Below are 12780 nucleotides of genomic sequence, written 5' to 3'. Positions count from 1 at the left end.
TTCAGATGAACAACCCCTTCTTCCAACACTGGAAACTAGTTGCATGCCATGTTTTTGGAGAATAACAAGCTAGATACGTTCAAACATCTTGGAGACTAGACAGCAATTTTTTTATATGGGTCGAACCTCTATGCCTACGTAACAAAAGACCTAGTCAAAAAGAGAAATATCGAAACAAGTCAATTTGCCAACGAGGCTATGGTCAAACCTATGAGACAATTCAAAAAGAGTCAAAATGAAGCCAAAAAAAAAATCAAATGTTAAGCCGTTAAGGTGAAGGATCCGGTGTGGAGGAAAAATGACCAAGATCAAAGGATAAAAAGGGGAAAGATGCTGTCTGAAAAAAGAGATGAGATGCAAATGGTATACAATGGATCGTGGAACAATCCACCCACCACATCCACAACAAAGTTCTGTCTCCCGTTATTTTTCTCATGCTCACTTTGTAGACCTCTAACCCTATAAATACAATGTTCGAGGTTGTACTCTCATTTAGCTCATACCGAATAAAGCTCAAGAAAAAGACTTTCTCCAATAGACTTTGGTAACAGGGGCGTAGCGCCCAGTATGGCAACGTATGACCTCTGCCATACCTTGATTGGGCCGGTGGACTAGGACCCATCTCCAGGACATGTGCGTCATGGGCCCCTGGACAGAAGAGGTGTTTTTTTTTCCCGATGTTTGTAATACAGAAAGAATACAGAGAGATTGATTCTGTCTGGCACTGATTCCGCCAATCGATCTTCTCGTCTTCCCTCCTGGCTCCTTCGAAGTCGAACCGACCGATACTTTTGCCTGGGACTCAATTCTGATTGGCCGAGGATCGCTGCAGGCCCGTCCCATACTCCTGCCGTACTCGACAATGGTACTAAAGAAGAAGGATGGCAACAAATTCATGACAAATTCAAGAGATATGTATATAAGAATATATTCATTAATTCATATAAATTAGTAGACCATCATACTAAGTCAGATCAACTACGGATGAGATTTAACATTTACGAAATTTGGTTTTTTAGATGTTTTATTCCGTAAACTCATCGTAAAAATCAGATGTTAATTCATATAAATTTATTGTCATATATTCTAGTGCATCCGTTGGACTGTTACTTTAGGCATTGTCACTACATGCTACCGGTTTTTTCACACCAAAATTTTAGTTTGTCATATATCCGCCACTGTTTGGTACTCCCTCCTTCCCAATTTAGTCGTCGTTTAAGATTTTATAAAATTTCCCATAAAAGATGTCGTATTAGGAAGTACAGATAGCGCACCTAATTAAGGCTTCGGTTTCCACGCATCGATTAATTTCCTCCTGCCGCTTGAGTTTCTAGCGGGCTTTGCATGGCTAAGTAGGTGCTCGTCTATTGGGCTGAATGCAGCCTTGACCAATGCGCACGCGCGCGTGGGCTGTGAGGCGCGGGGCCACGAGATTAATTGCAACCAAGTCAATTCGATACGTTTAAGCGGCAGCAATAATTACAGATTTTGGCGTGGTTTAAACTTTCTTGGTATCTGGAATAAATCTAAAACGACATGTAAACTGGGAAGGAGGGAGTAATCGGTAGGCTTGAATGGAGTGACCGGAAGCCGAGAGTTTCGTGTCCTGCTCTCGATTCAGAGTGCGGAGAGGTGAGATCAGTAGGGTCCAGAGGTGTTTTTTTTTCTCACTTTTGTGGTGTTTTCTAGGATAATATCCACTCAAAACTAAAAAACACTACAAACTACAAATGGTTGTTTGATACTCCCTTCGTTCCTTAAAGATTGACATATTAGATTTCATTAAAACAAGTCTTTAACCACAAATTACTATGTCAAGGTGTGGTTTATATGACATGAAATTAGTATCGCTAGATTCGTTATCAAAAGTAGTTGATTATACTTGTGGTTTCATGTCATATAAATCACACCTTGACATTGTAATTTGTGGTCAAAGTCTTGCCTTGATGAAAACCAATATGCCAACCTTTAAGGAATGGAAGGAGTCGGAAGGGTTTGGAGGGGATTATTTCTAGTTTCCCGAACAAAACACTCTATTTTTTTAACAAATTAAAACACTTTTTAAAAAAACACTAGTGTTTTGGGTTTTTGAGTATTTTGGATGAACCCTCAAATAACAAAACACTAGTAACTAATCCAAAACACTCAAAAACCCAAAACACTGTTGACTAAAAAACTACACTACCCCAAACAAGGCCTGAGATGTCTTGACCCCAGCTGGGTTTTCTTCCCTACATGCTAGGGATTTAAACCGTTTTAGTTTAAATAACACCCGACCCGAGCTTCCCTACCCTGGGTCCCCGACCAAACGAAGCCCGAAGGTGCAGTAGCTCGGATTGAAGCCACCTCACAGCCTCACATGAATGGTCGCAGCGCAATACGAGACATCGACGCAAACGTCCAGACCACAAGCGAGCTCATATCTTACGTCCTTGATGAGGTAGCTGGCATAGATAACCCACCAGGAAGCCGTGAGATCTTCGCGCAGCAGCAGAGCGACTCCCACCCAGTGACCACTGAGTACACAGGCACAATAGGATAATCGCGTACTCTCTCCGTTTCATAATTTTTGTTAAAATATTACATGTATCTAAACGTTTTTTAGTAACAGATATATCCATCTTTAGACAAATTTAAGACAAAAATTATCAAACGGAGGAGACAAACAACATCAGTATAGTTCTAGTTCAGTTGGGATGGATACGCCATCGCAGTTGGTTTCGTCCATGCGGCTGTACCGCGCAGCATCCACAGACATAAGTACTCCAAAACTGTGAACAACAACATCAATCTCATAACCACAGCGTAATGCCAAAACTGTAGTAGGTTTTGCCGCACTAGGTGGTCGCCCGTTCGATGCTTTACTTTTAAATTTTATTCGTCGTGTCACCACAGTGGGCCGGTTTCGTCGCTTTGTCCGTGTGCCGGGGCCACGGGCGAGTGACCACTCGGCCCACCACTAGCCACTAACGCACCACGGCAACAAAAGGTGGTGGTGGATTTCCTTAGAAAAAAACAGGGCCCAACATCATGCCACGCCAATGAAACGAACCATATCACGTTATCATAAGTTCATGACTGACCCACTGAGGAAAATAGAGCAAAGACTGCACTAGTGCACTACAGAAGCAGAAGAAAAATGCTTTTCCGAAACACAAGGAACAGTAGTACAATAATGTAGGAGTATCCAAGAAAGGAGCATCACCGTCTTCTCGCGTGAACCAAGTTCCGTACCGTATCATGAAGACCGAAGAGCATCTTTATTTGGACTCTTTCGAAGAGTATCCTGTTACGGAACCCTGCACGCGCATCGGGTTCAGCTTGTGCGTCTCGACTCGACAGTCGAAACGCGTGGCCTGCAAGCTGCTTGCCTGGGCGGACCTCTGCAAGTCTTGGACTCTGGCAGTGAGAGAGAGCAAGAGACGGCCACCGGCCAGTCGCTTCTCGACTCGTGAACCCATTAGGCCATGACACGTACGCTTCTCGAGCATTTTCTTTCCGCATCTTCTAAAAAATCCACGGGATCTGCCTCGTGTTCTTGGCCAGACAAACCACCAGGGCTACTAGTCGGTCCTCGGGCAGAGGTCGACCACGACCAACACACCCCGTTTTTAAACATTTTAAATTCTCGCACATTCAATACAGATCATCAGCGCCGTAGTAGCATCATGTAACCCACCACCAGCGTGTAGAAGAAAGCAGCGGTAAAATAAAGTAGAGTGCATTGCGCAAGCTGCCACCACAGGAACATTTGCCGATTTGTTTTCACTGATAATTTACAATTACTTGCATGATTGTATAGTTCTAGTGCTAGTGTACTGACTAATCATAGCCTAGCATAATCTTAGCCCTACTCCAGCTCGTGCAGTGATGCTAGATCTCAAGAACAGAACGTATTCCTGTTCCTCGACAACTAATAAAGAAAAGGCAGTTCGAATACAGCTCAGCCTCGTAGAAAAGAGAGTCCAGCACCTACGCGTTGACGGGCCCACCAAACCCATGTGGCCCACGTGGGCAGGCCCACCCACCGACCACTCGACACGCCCGCCCCACCTCCAGCGACAGCCAAATCGGGCCCACGGTCAGCAATCAAAGCCATCGGGCCCCACTGCCAGAGCCAGGAAGGACCGAGCGAATGGGGAGCCAGCTGGCGGCCACATCGAGCCATTCGAGGCACACCAGCTTATCTTTATCACGCCGGCCGGCGCCGAAACCTCCGCGGCCAATAAGCCCACGTTCCGCCGCTGATTTACAGAACTGCCACCCCAGCGCGACCCCGCGCTTTCTACGGCTAAACTCCGGGAGTCAAGCGGTAACTGGAACGGCTAAACAAACCGACAGATTCGAAATTTAAACCAGCGATCAGATAAAGGAGCTAATTAGTTGCATCATTTTCATTTGGTTAGCGCCATCTCAGGTCAGGCTCAGTACAGCCATGAGATTACATGAAAAATCTTTGGGATGGAGAGGGAAGGGGAAGAATAGCCCCACTTTACAGATGAACAATGAAATAAATCATGAGGGGAAGCTTCCCCAATTGCTTCTTCTTCCATCCCCTCCGTCACTCCAAGAAAAGAATCTGAACCTGGATTTTTTACTTTCCTCATCGGAGGACAGCATAAAATATTTCCGCCAAAAAAATTGAGACAAGAATGTTAATGTTTGATCCGGGTATGCCACGAGTCTAAAAATGTTTGATCCGGAAGTTGTGCCTGCCGCGGGGAGCAGGCCAAAGAAGAAAAAGAAATGGAAAATAAAAGAATCAGCAAGAGGAGGGGAAGAATAGGGATGGAATGTAGCAGTAGTGGTAGTCACAAGTTCTTGGATCCCCTGGTGTAGCCGTAGTAGGAGAGGTACCATTTGACGAACTTCTTGAGGCCGGCGTCGAGGTTGGTCGTTGGCTTGTAGCCGAGCTGCTGCCTGGCGAGGGAGATGTTGGCGTGGGTGAATGGCACGTCGCCATTGCCGGGCATCTCGATCACGTGCTTCTTGGCCTTCACGCGGAGGTGCTTCTCGAGGATGGACACCAGGGTGGGCACCGTGACAGGGGATGTGTTGCCGAGGTTGAAGATCCTGTAGGGCGCCGGCCCGCGCTTCTTGCCGCCGGTGCCGGTGCTCCTGCCGGCCGTGTCGAGGGAGCCCAGGCAGCCCTTGACGATGTCGTCGATGTATGTGAAGTCGCGGGCCAGGTCGACGTGGTTCTTGCCGCGGTACACCGTGATGGGCTTCCCCTGCAGGATGTTGCGCGTGAAGGAGAAGTAGGCCATGTCCGGCCGGCCCCAGGGACCGTACACGGTGAAGAAGCGGAGGCCGGTGATGGAGAGCCCGTAGATGTGGTTGTACGAGTGGGTGATCTCCTCGCCGGCCTTCTTGGTGGCGGCGTACAGCGACGCCGGCTGGTCGGTGCGGTCGGCCTCCGAGAAAGGGACCTTGTCGTTGAGGCCGTAGACGGAGGAAGACGATGCCCAGACGATAGCCGGCTGCGGGTCGGCGTTCTTGCAGGCCTCGAGGAGGGTGACGAGGCCGGCGACGTTGGAGTGCACGTAGGACGCCGGGTTCTCCATGGCGTAGCGCACCCCGGCCTGCGCGGCGAGGTGGAGCACGTGGGTGAAGGGCACGACGTCGAAGAGCTTGGCAAGGAGGCGGCCGTCGTTGATGTCGCCCTCGACGACGAACACGCCGTGCGAGGTGAGCAGCGCCTTGCGGGCCTTCTTGAGGGAAGGGTCGTAGTAGGAGTTGAAGTTGTCGATGCCGACGACGCCGTCCCCGCGCTTCCGGAGCGCGAGCGAGCAGTGCGTGCCGACGAACCCCGCCGCGCCGGTCACGAGCACCGACATCCCCGCCCCTGCGGCGGAGCCAGGCGGGCGCCTGACGGCGGCGGACGCGCGGATCTGGCGCTCCCAGTGGAGGCCGCCCCAGGAGGCGGCGAAGTACTTGGAGGAGGTGTCGACGAAGGACTGGAAGCTGAGGTAGGACGCGGTCATGGCGACGAGGAAGAGCGCCCAGAGGAACATCGTGCTGGTGGAGGCGAAGCAGCGGTGGAGCTGGCGGTTCATGGCCATGGCGCCCCCGCCTGCCCTCTCGATCTTCACCTTCCCTGGAGTGGACGGAAAGAGGTCGTCCTCCAGCGCCCGCATCTTCTTGCCCGCGGCCGCCGCCGTCCTGGTGCTTGTGGTGCTGAAGCTGCCGTGCGAGCCCGACCAATCCAAGAATCAATCCCACGCCTCTTGCTCCCGGACGACGCAACCAATCAAAATCCTCGCGCCTCCTGCTAGGGCGAAGAATGGGATCGCCGCTGCTGCGCGGATACGTATTCCTTCCCTTTCCCCTGTCGAATTTCTCGGGATTTTATCGGGGAAAAGGAAAGGGACCGGCAAAGATAGATGCGCGCTTCCCTGCCTAAAGGAAAAGAAGGCGGAGAGCGAGACGGGGCAGGGTATAAATAGGGAGAGAAAGCGACTGGAGCCGGTGAAGGGCGTCGCGGCCGCGGGATGGCTGCCGGTGACGACGATGGCTGGGCGCGGAGGAGGCGATTTGTTAGTGCGAACGGGGCGCCTATTCTGGGGCTCCTCGGCCGGCCGCGGCGGGGGATGTTGGGGGATATCACGGGTGGATGACGATTGACTGTACGTCTGTACACGGTTTTGGGCTGGCTGGCGCTATTTATTCGTCCGTCCCCGCGGCTGGTTTCACAAACTTTTACTGCTGCTGCTGCGCGTCGCGGTTGTTTTTGCGCGTCGTTCAGAGCTCAGGATGTGAATGCGATTGCTGGCTGGAATGCTGGATGGCTGGGGAGTGGCACTGCCTCGTTGGGTGAGTGATGAATGAATCTGACGCGTGAAGGATTTGGGGATAGGACGTGGCCGCGTGGTGTGTCACGCACGGCTCCGAGGCCATGAAGATCTCCCGAAATGGCGAATTTATGGTAGGGAGATTTCTATGAATCCGAAGCAACAAACAGATAAAGAAAAGAACAGGTTTTCGTTTGGCCGGCCGTGTCACTGACAAGGAGGGATACGCGGTTTTCTTGTTCTGGAACTAACCGTTGTTTTCGTAAACCAACGTCTCTAGCTTTTTCTACGGGCCGTGAACACCGGCCGGCCGGTCTACGGGAAAAGGTAGTAATTATTAGACGAAGCCCACAGTCTACGCAGATTACCGCGATCCCTTCCTCGTTCCGTTCCCCATCTTCCTATCCTAGTAGTTCCTTGTTCGGTTCAGACTCGCCCTCTCTGAACGACGCAAATGGAATGAAACGCCGCCCCTGCCGTGCCATCATCCCTTCCTCGGTCCTCCGGCAAATTCGCCCACGGCGCCGCGTCTGCCTGCGCAAATGTATAATCCGATCGCATCCAAACAAAGGATCCGATTAAAATCCGATCGCTCCAGTGTCGTCCCTCCCGTCTCAACAGTAGCAGCTAGCTGGCTTGCCATTCGTTGCATCTGCTGCCCCTGCGCCGCACAGCTGCCCGTGCCCTACTGCCCATGTGCGGCAGCGACTTGCCGGCGCGTGAGCCCTTTTATTAACCCCGTTGGCCGTTGCTTAACCTGATCAACGTACGCCAAAGCGAGGTGTATGGCGATAAAACGAAAACAAATGCGGTGCACGGGCTTCCCGATTTGGGGCGGTCAAAACCTGGCATCTGATCTGTCCTAGGCGCCGTCGTCGCTATTCCGGCTCGGGAGTATAGTGTCCAGATACCACCAGGATTATTCTGCTCAACCTGTGAGTCCGTCAGAGGGAGATTCACGTCCGGATCTGGCTTCGTGCCCTGTAGTGTGATCCTAAGTTTAGGCCCATGCTTTTTTTCTTTGGGATGTACGTCTACCAAAAATCAAAATGCCAAATGTCCAGAAAAATCTGGGCAGGAACAGGAAGTGTAACAGCTTGTAGCCCTTGCACAGCTAGTGAGTTTATCCAATTCAAGTTGTTCTGGGGCGTCTAATTAAGGAAACCAAGATGCTAACTCACGGTGCCTCCTCGACCATCAAACCCCTCCAAATTAAGCCCACCACTGTGGCCGGCCAAACTAGCCAGAGCGCGCTGGAAAGCTGTACTACGTTGGCGGTAGATGAAAAGCGGAAGGCAAGAGTACAAAAATGAGATGTACCGGCTTACTGCATCACTACCAGCAGCACTATCAGCGAACTCCTTTGATTTCCTCATGCATGCGATCCACCGATCGTCAACAGCCATAACTAACCAACTGTAATGCGATTTCAGTATCCAGCGGCCGGGGTGTATAAAGAGAAAGAAGGAAGGGACGTATCCAATCGAGCAGAAAAATCAACAGCGTTATAGTAGCGGCGACACAGTACGCGCGAAGGACTATCGATTCCGTACGGAAACCGGGCCTTAAGCGAGAGGACCATGCATGTTTTATGCGACAAAACAACTTTCCACGCGCCCAAATCTTTGTCACGGCTCAAAACACGTCCGGCAGGTATCTGAAAAGGCTCCATCTATGATCTATTAACAGTGACATGACAGGACCAGTACGTGCCTTCTTTTACCTTCCTCGGTGTTTCTTTTAGTAGCTTCTCGGTCAGTTACCTCTACTTACTAGCTTTCCTTCGTCTTCTCGAAACCTTTGGTCTGAGCTTCACGCGCGCGCAAGCATTGCAGGCAGGCAGGCAGCATCTGGTTGATGGCGAGTGGATGAGAGTGACCGCCCGAGACTGATCCGAGCGGGTTGCAGCATGTTACGTGCGTCGAAAGGTTGCAGTGGTTCTTCCGCTGCTCCTGCATGCTGATGCTCTATCGACGATCAGGTCCGCCGAGAAGAAAAATGGATTGATTCCCCTTCCCGAGCGGCGTACGCTTTGACCCGTCGTCGGGCGGGAGAGTACGGTGACGAGGAAATTCAAGAAAGAAATTAGAGTAGCAGTTTATAAATAAATTAGTCGCTGTCAATCTCTATCACCAAAAAAATATCGCTGTCGCCGGCACGACGCTTTATTGGTGATTTTTTATTACAAAGACTTCCGGCGCGACACTTGCCTGCCTCTAGCACGTGGTCGTGCGCGCCCGTGCGATGCTGATGCCGACGACCGGGTGCTTTTTGAAGCCAGAGTGCACGGCCGAAAACTGTAGCCGGACATCTGACTGTGTGTGCCGGAACCAGCCCAAGAGCGGGAGCGCCATATGGTTGGGCTTTTGAAGAGCAAAGCCTGTCTGCCGTGTCTCGAGTAGACGCGAAGCAGTTTTCACAGAGGGACACGACACGGAAGCAGTTTTGATGAGTCGTCGTTGCTTGCTGACTCTTCTCTTCCTCTCCTCTGTCTGCGATGGACCTTCTCTTCCTCGTCCTTGTCAACATATACTCGGTACTGTTACGAAGGATCCATCGTATCCTATCCTATCCACGCAACTAAGGGGTCGTGCTCAGTCGACATAGGGGCCCGGCCGCCCGGGCACACATGTATGCATGATTTTGAATTTTGATACGCCACCACCAACAATTGAATCTTATCTAAGTTGCACACGACGAAGGGGCTGATACGTACGGCACCGGACCTTAACAAGCGAGCCATTCTGCGGACGACACGCCCGGCATCACAAAAAACTCCACGGCAACAGTGACATGTTGACAGGATCGGTGCCTTCTTTTCATTCCTCGGTGTTTCTTTTACTGGTAGCTTCGTCAGTTATAATAACCTCTAGCTGCTTCCTTTTTGCCTTCTCGAACCGTTTGGTTTCAGCTTCACGCGCAAGCATGCACAGACAGGCATATATCCGGCTGACAGCGAGTGAAAACGACAGAAGATCGGCCCTTTGCGGCATCTTACGTGGGTCGAAAGGTTGCAGTGATTCTGTTAGCAGCAGCACCTATACGCCCGCCAAAGGTGCGGCTTGAAGCCAGCGTGACGAGACCGGAACCTGCTCGGCTGCCACAACGGGCCCAAGACGTAGAGCGCGTATGGATGGGCTTGGGCCTTGGAATGCGATTCCTGATCTTTTCTTCTTCCCTTATTCGTCTTGTTCTTCCTTCTTCAAAACAGGGCTCGGCGCTTCGTCGACAAAACAAATGGCAATTTGAGGTTCGCAACCGACTGGCTAGCTCGGCATCGTCGTAGCCGTCATCAAAGCATCGGTGTGCGCCCGTCCGTCGTAGCCACGTACGGTCACGGGCGGTGAGTCAACATATATATGGGCCTGGCGCGGCCCGCCCGGGGACATATATGTGCATTTTATTTGGATATATGCCACCAACAAAAGTTGACCTGGCTAAGATAATCTAGCACGATCTCTTCTGATCAGTGAGCAGAGCAAAACCGTTCTCTACGTTTTTATTTCGCCTGTACGATTGATTGCTAAGCACAAGTCGATCAAGCTGTGCACTCCATGTGAGTATGTGACCGTGAATGTGCCTAACCTTACAATACCAAACAAGATAATCAGTGGAGCTCGTTTTATTACATTAGCTTTTAGTTATCACGCAACGGATGGTGAACATTGATAATCATGTAGGCAATCCTCACATGCATTTGATATAATATCATCAACCGGTGACAAGCCAAAAAAAAATGGGCACGATGATAAGTACTCCCTCCGATTCTAAGTTCTTGTCTCAAATTTGATTAAATATGGATGTATCTATTCTAAAACGGCGTCTAGATACATGTAATATTTTGACAACGATTTAGGATCGGAGGGAGTAGTGAGTAATTAACATGTGAGCTGAACAGTGAAACCTTGTGCAATTATAGTTTACAATTTTCAGAATCAGAGTCCTTGCAAATTCTCATGGTTTGCGTAAAGGTCCACTTCCTTCGGAGAAGTTGTGAGAGTGATGCATGTCACTTGCTGTTTTAATTGTGTGTACATGTGGACGGCACAACAGCTAGCTTTTTTTTAGCTCTTTGTTCCTCTTGGATATTCCATCACAAAACAGAACTAAATACCTGACAGAATATAAAAGAGATTATTTCTGTCTTTAGATTATTTTTTAATAAAATATTTCCAGGTCAAACCTGAACCTACGTGCACGTGCAACCACTGTTTTCGACGACGTAAAAAGCAATTAGCTATATGCCGTTTGGTTAAAAATTTAGCAGTAGACTATAGTAGTGAACGACAATTGGAAAAGTAGTGTCATCATATTACTTGTGTTGCATAAAGTAGATAACATTGTACAAATGTGTACAGTACGTCCAATTTCTCTAACTCTGAGTGGTTGTATGTATAAACATTTTTTGTTTTGGTTAGGTAAAACTGCTGCTGTACGTCATTAAATTTATTGTACAAATTGTTCCCACAGAACCATATTAATTCTCATATATTTCTTATACATTAATGTATTCCCTCCGGTTCATATACTCTGTACTAAATCAGTAGCAAGTAATATGGGAGTACTAAAAAATAGTGGTGAAAATTAGGAGTTGAAGATCATGCACATCGAAAAAAAATACGACATGTATTTTTGAACACACACGCAGAGTATCACATGACTCGTGGGTGCAGACCGCCTTTTGCTAGTATAAAAAGGGAAACGTATTTACACAATATCGCACCTAAAGTACAAATATATCAATGATCCTAATTAAGGCCTTTATGATGATCTCAGATCAGTGCTAATGAACCAGAAATGAGGAGAAATGAAAATGTGGAACAAATAGTACTACGTACAAAACAGTAGGCGGCAAGAGAGAAGAGAAATAAGATCGGTCATCGGTGGATTTGCTTACTCCTAGCCTCTCTAGGGTTTGTGAGCTTGAAGAGCCCTGACGAGAAGCTGCATTACATCGACCTGAGCTCTGAGACACACGGCATAGTCTAGCGTTTCCCGCAGCAACGTGCGCTCATCGTCCATCCCCTTACCTCCTGGCACGATCCCCCTCAACACTCCAGCCCTCTTCCTCGCCATGGCCCTCGCCAGGCTGCACGCCTTCGCCGCGCCGCCGGCCTTCCTCGGCCTCCGCCTCTTGAAGATAGTCATCTTCTTGCTCGACAATGCGAGCGACGACGTCGTGGAACACCTGCGGCCGGCGCCCCGAGTGGTCGTCTGCGCGAGCCGATCTGCCGTCGTCGTCGTTGACGCTGCCGCGGCAGCACGCTGCAGGGCCCGGCTCCAGCGCGGCGCGGCGCCCCTGGCGGAGGCGAGGGCGGTGTCGGCGGCACGCTTGATGCCGCTCTTCCGCTCGTGGAATCCCATCTCGCCCGACGCCACGCCGCGCTCCCGGAGCCCCAGCAGCAGCTTCTCCAGCAACGCCTGCTTGAACTCCATGGAGCCTTGCATGCCTAGCTATAAATGACCGGCGAATGGCGATCGATTGTAACGGGCCGGACGGATCGGGACGAAAACAAAAATTCAAATCTTATCGATCACGAACTTGGCATGAACTGGGCCGCTGCTTGCTGCATGCGTATGCGCATTATATTGGCAATGTCGATTCGTACAAACAAGCTAGCCTTGTGTGTGTTTGTACACTCCTATGCCCGTATGCCGTGTACGTGTTTATATACGCTGTTGTTGGAGAAGGAGTAGTGTGTGTGAGTTGGAGAGAAAGGGAAAGGGAGGAGACAGTGCACATGCATGCACATGGCCACATGGGATGGGATGAAGGCCCACGTCCACATTCGGCGCATGTATACGGACGTACTCCAGCAGCTTGCTAGCTACTCCGTAGTAGCGACGCGTTGCGTGCGTGCACCTGCAAGTTGACACCACACGAATGGTGCGTGACAACACATAGATATACGTGCGAGTTTCAGTATTGTACGTACGTGCGTGGGCCTGATTTTCCCCAGTTCAATAGAGACGTGTAAACGCGCCACCA

At 50.1% G+C, this 12780-nt stretch overlaps 2 protein-coding genes across 2 annotated transcripts; both read right to left on the bottom strand.

Annotated features, from left to right (window-relative positions):
• Positions 1–4626: 4626 nt before the first annotated feature.
• Positions 4627–6645, bottom strand: LOC100822749 (UDP-glucuronate 4-epimerase 1). Its single transcript, XM_003570232.4, has one exon. The coding sequence runs from the start codon at positions 6135–6137 to the stop codon at positions 4812–4814; it is 1326 nt and encodes a 441-aa protein (XP_003570280.1). The 5' UTR covers positions 6138–6645; the 3' UTR covers positions 4627–4811.
• Positions 6646–11452: 4807 nt separating this feature from the next.
• On the bottom strand, positions 11453–12424 carry LOC100823489 (transcription factor IBH1-like 1). Its single transcript, XM_003572841.4, has one exon. The coding sequence runs from the start codon at positions 12237–12239 to the stop codon at positions 11700–11702; it is 540 nt and encodes a 179-aa protein (XP_003572889.2). The 5' UTR covers positions 12240–12424; the 3' UTR covers positions 11453–11699.
• Positions 12425–12780: the final 356 nt, after the last annotated feature.

This window comes from Brachypodium distachyon, chromosome 3, assembly GCF_000005505.3.
Source record: "Brachypodium distachyon strain Bd21 chromosome 3, Brachypodium_distachyon_v3.0, whole genome shotgun sequence".
NCBI lineage: Eukaryota > Viridiplantae > Streptophyta > Magnoliopsida > Poales > Poaceae > Brachypodium > Brachypodium distachyon.
The sequence above is the reverse complement of the archived record's forward strand: the minus strand, read 5'-3'. Positions and strand labels throughout refer to the sequence as shown.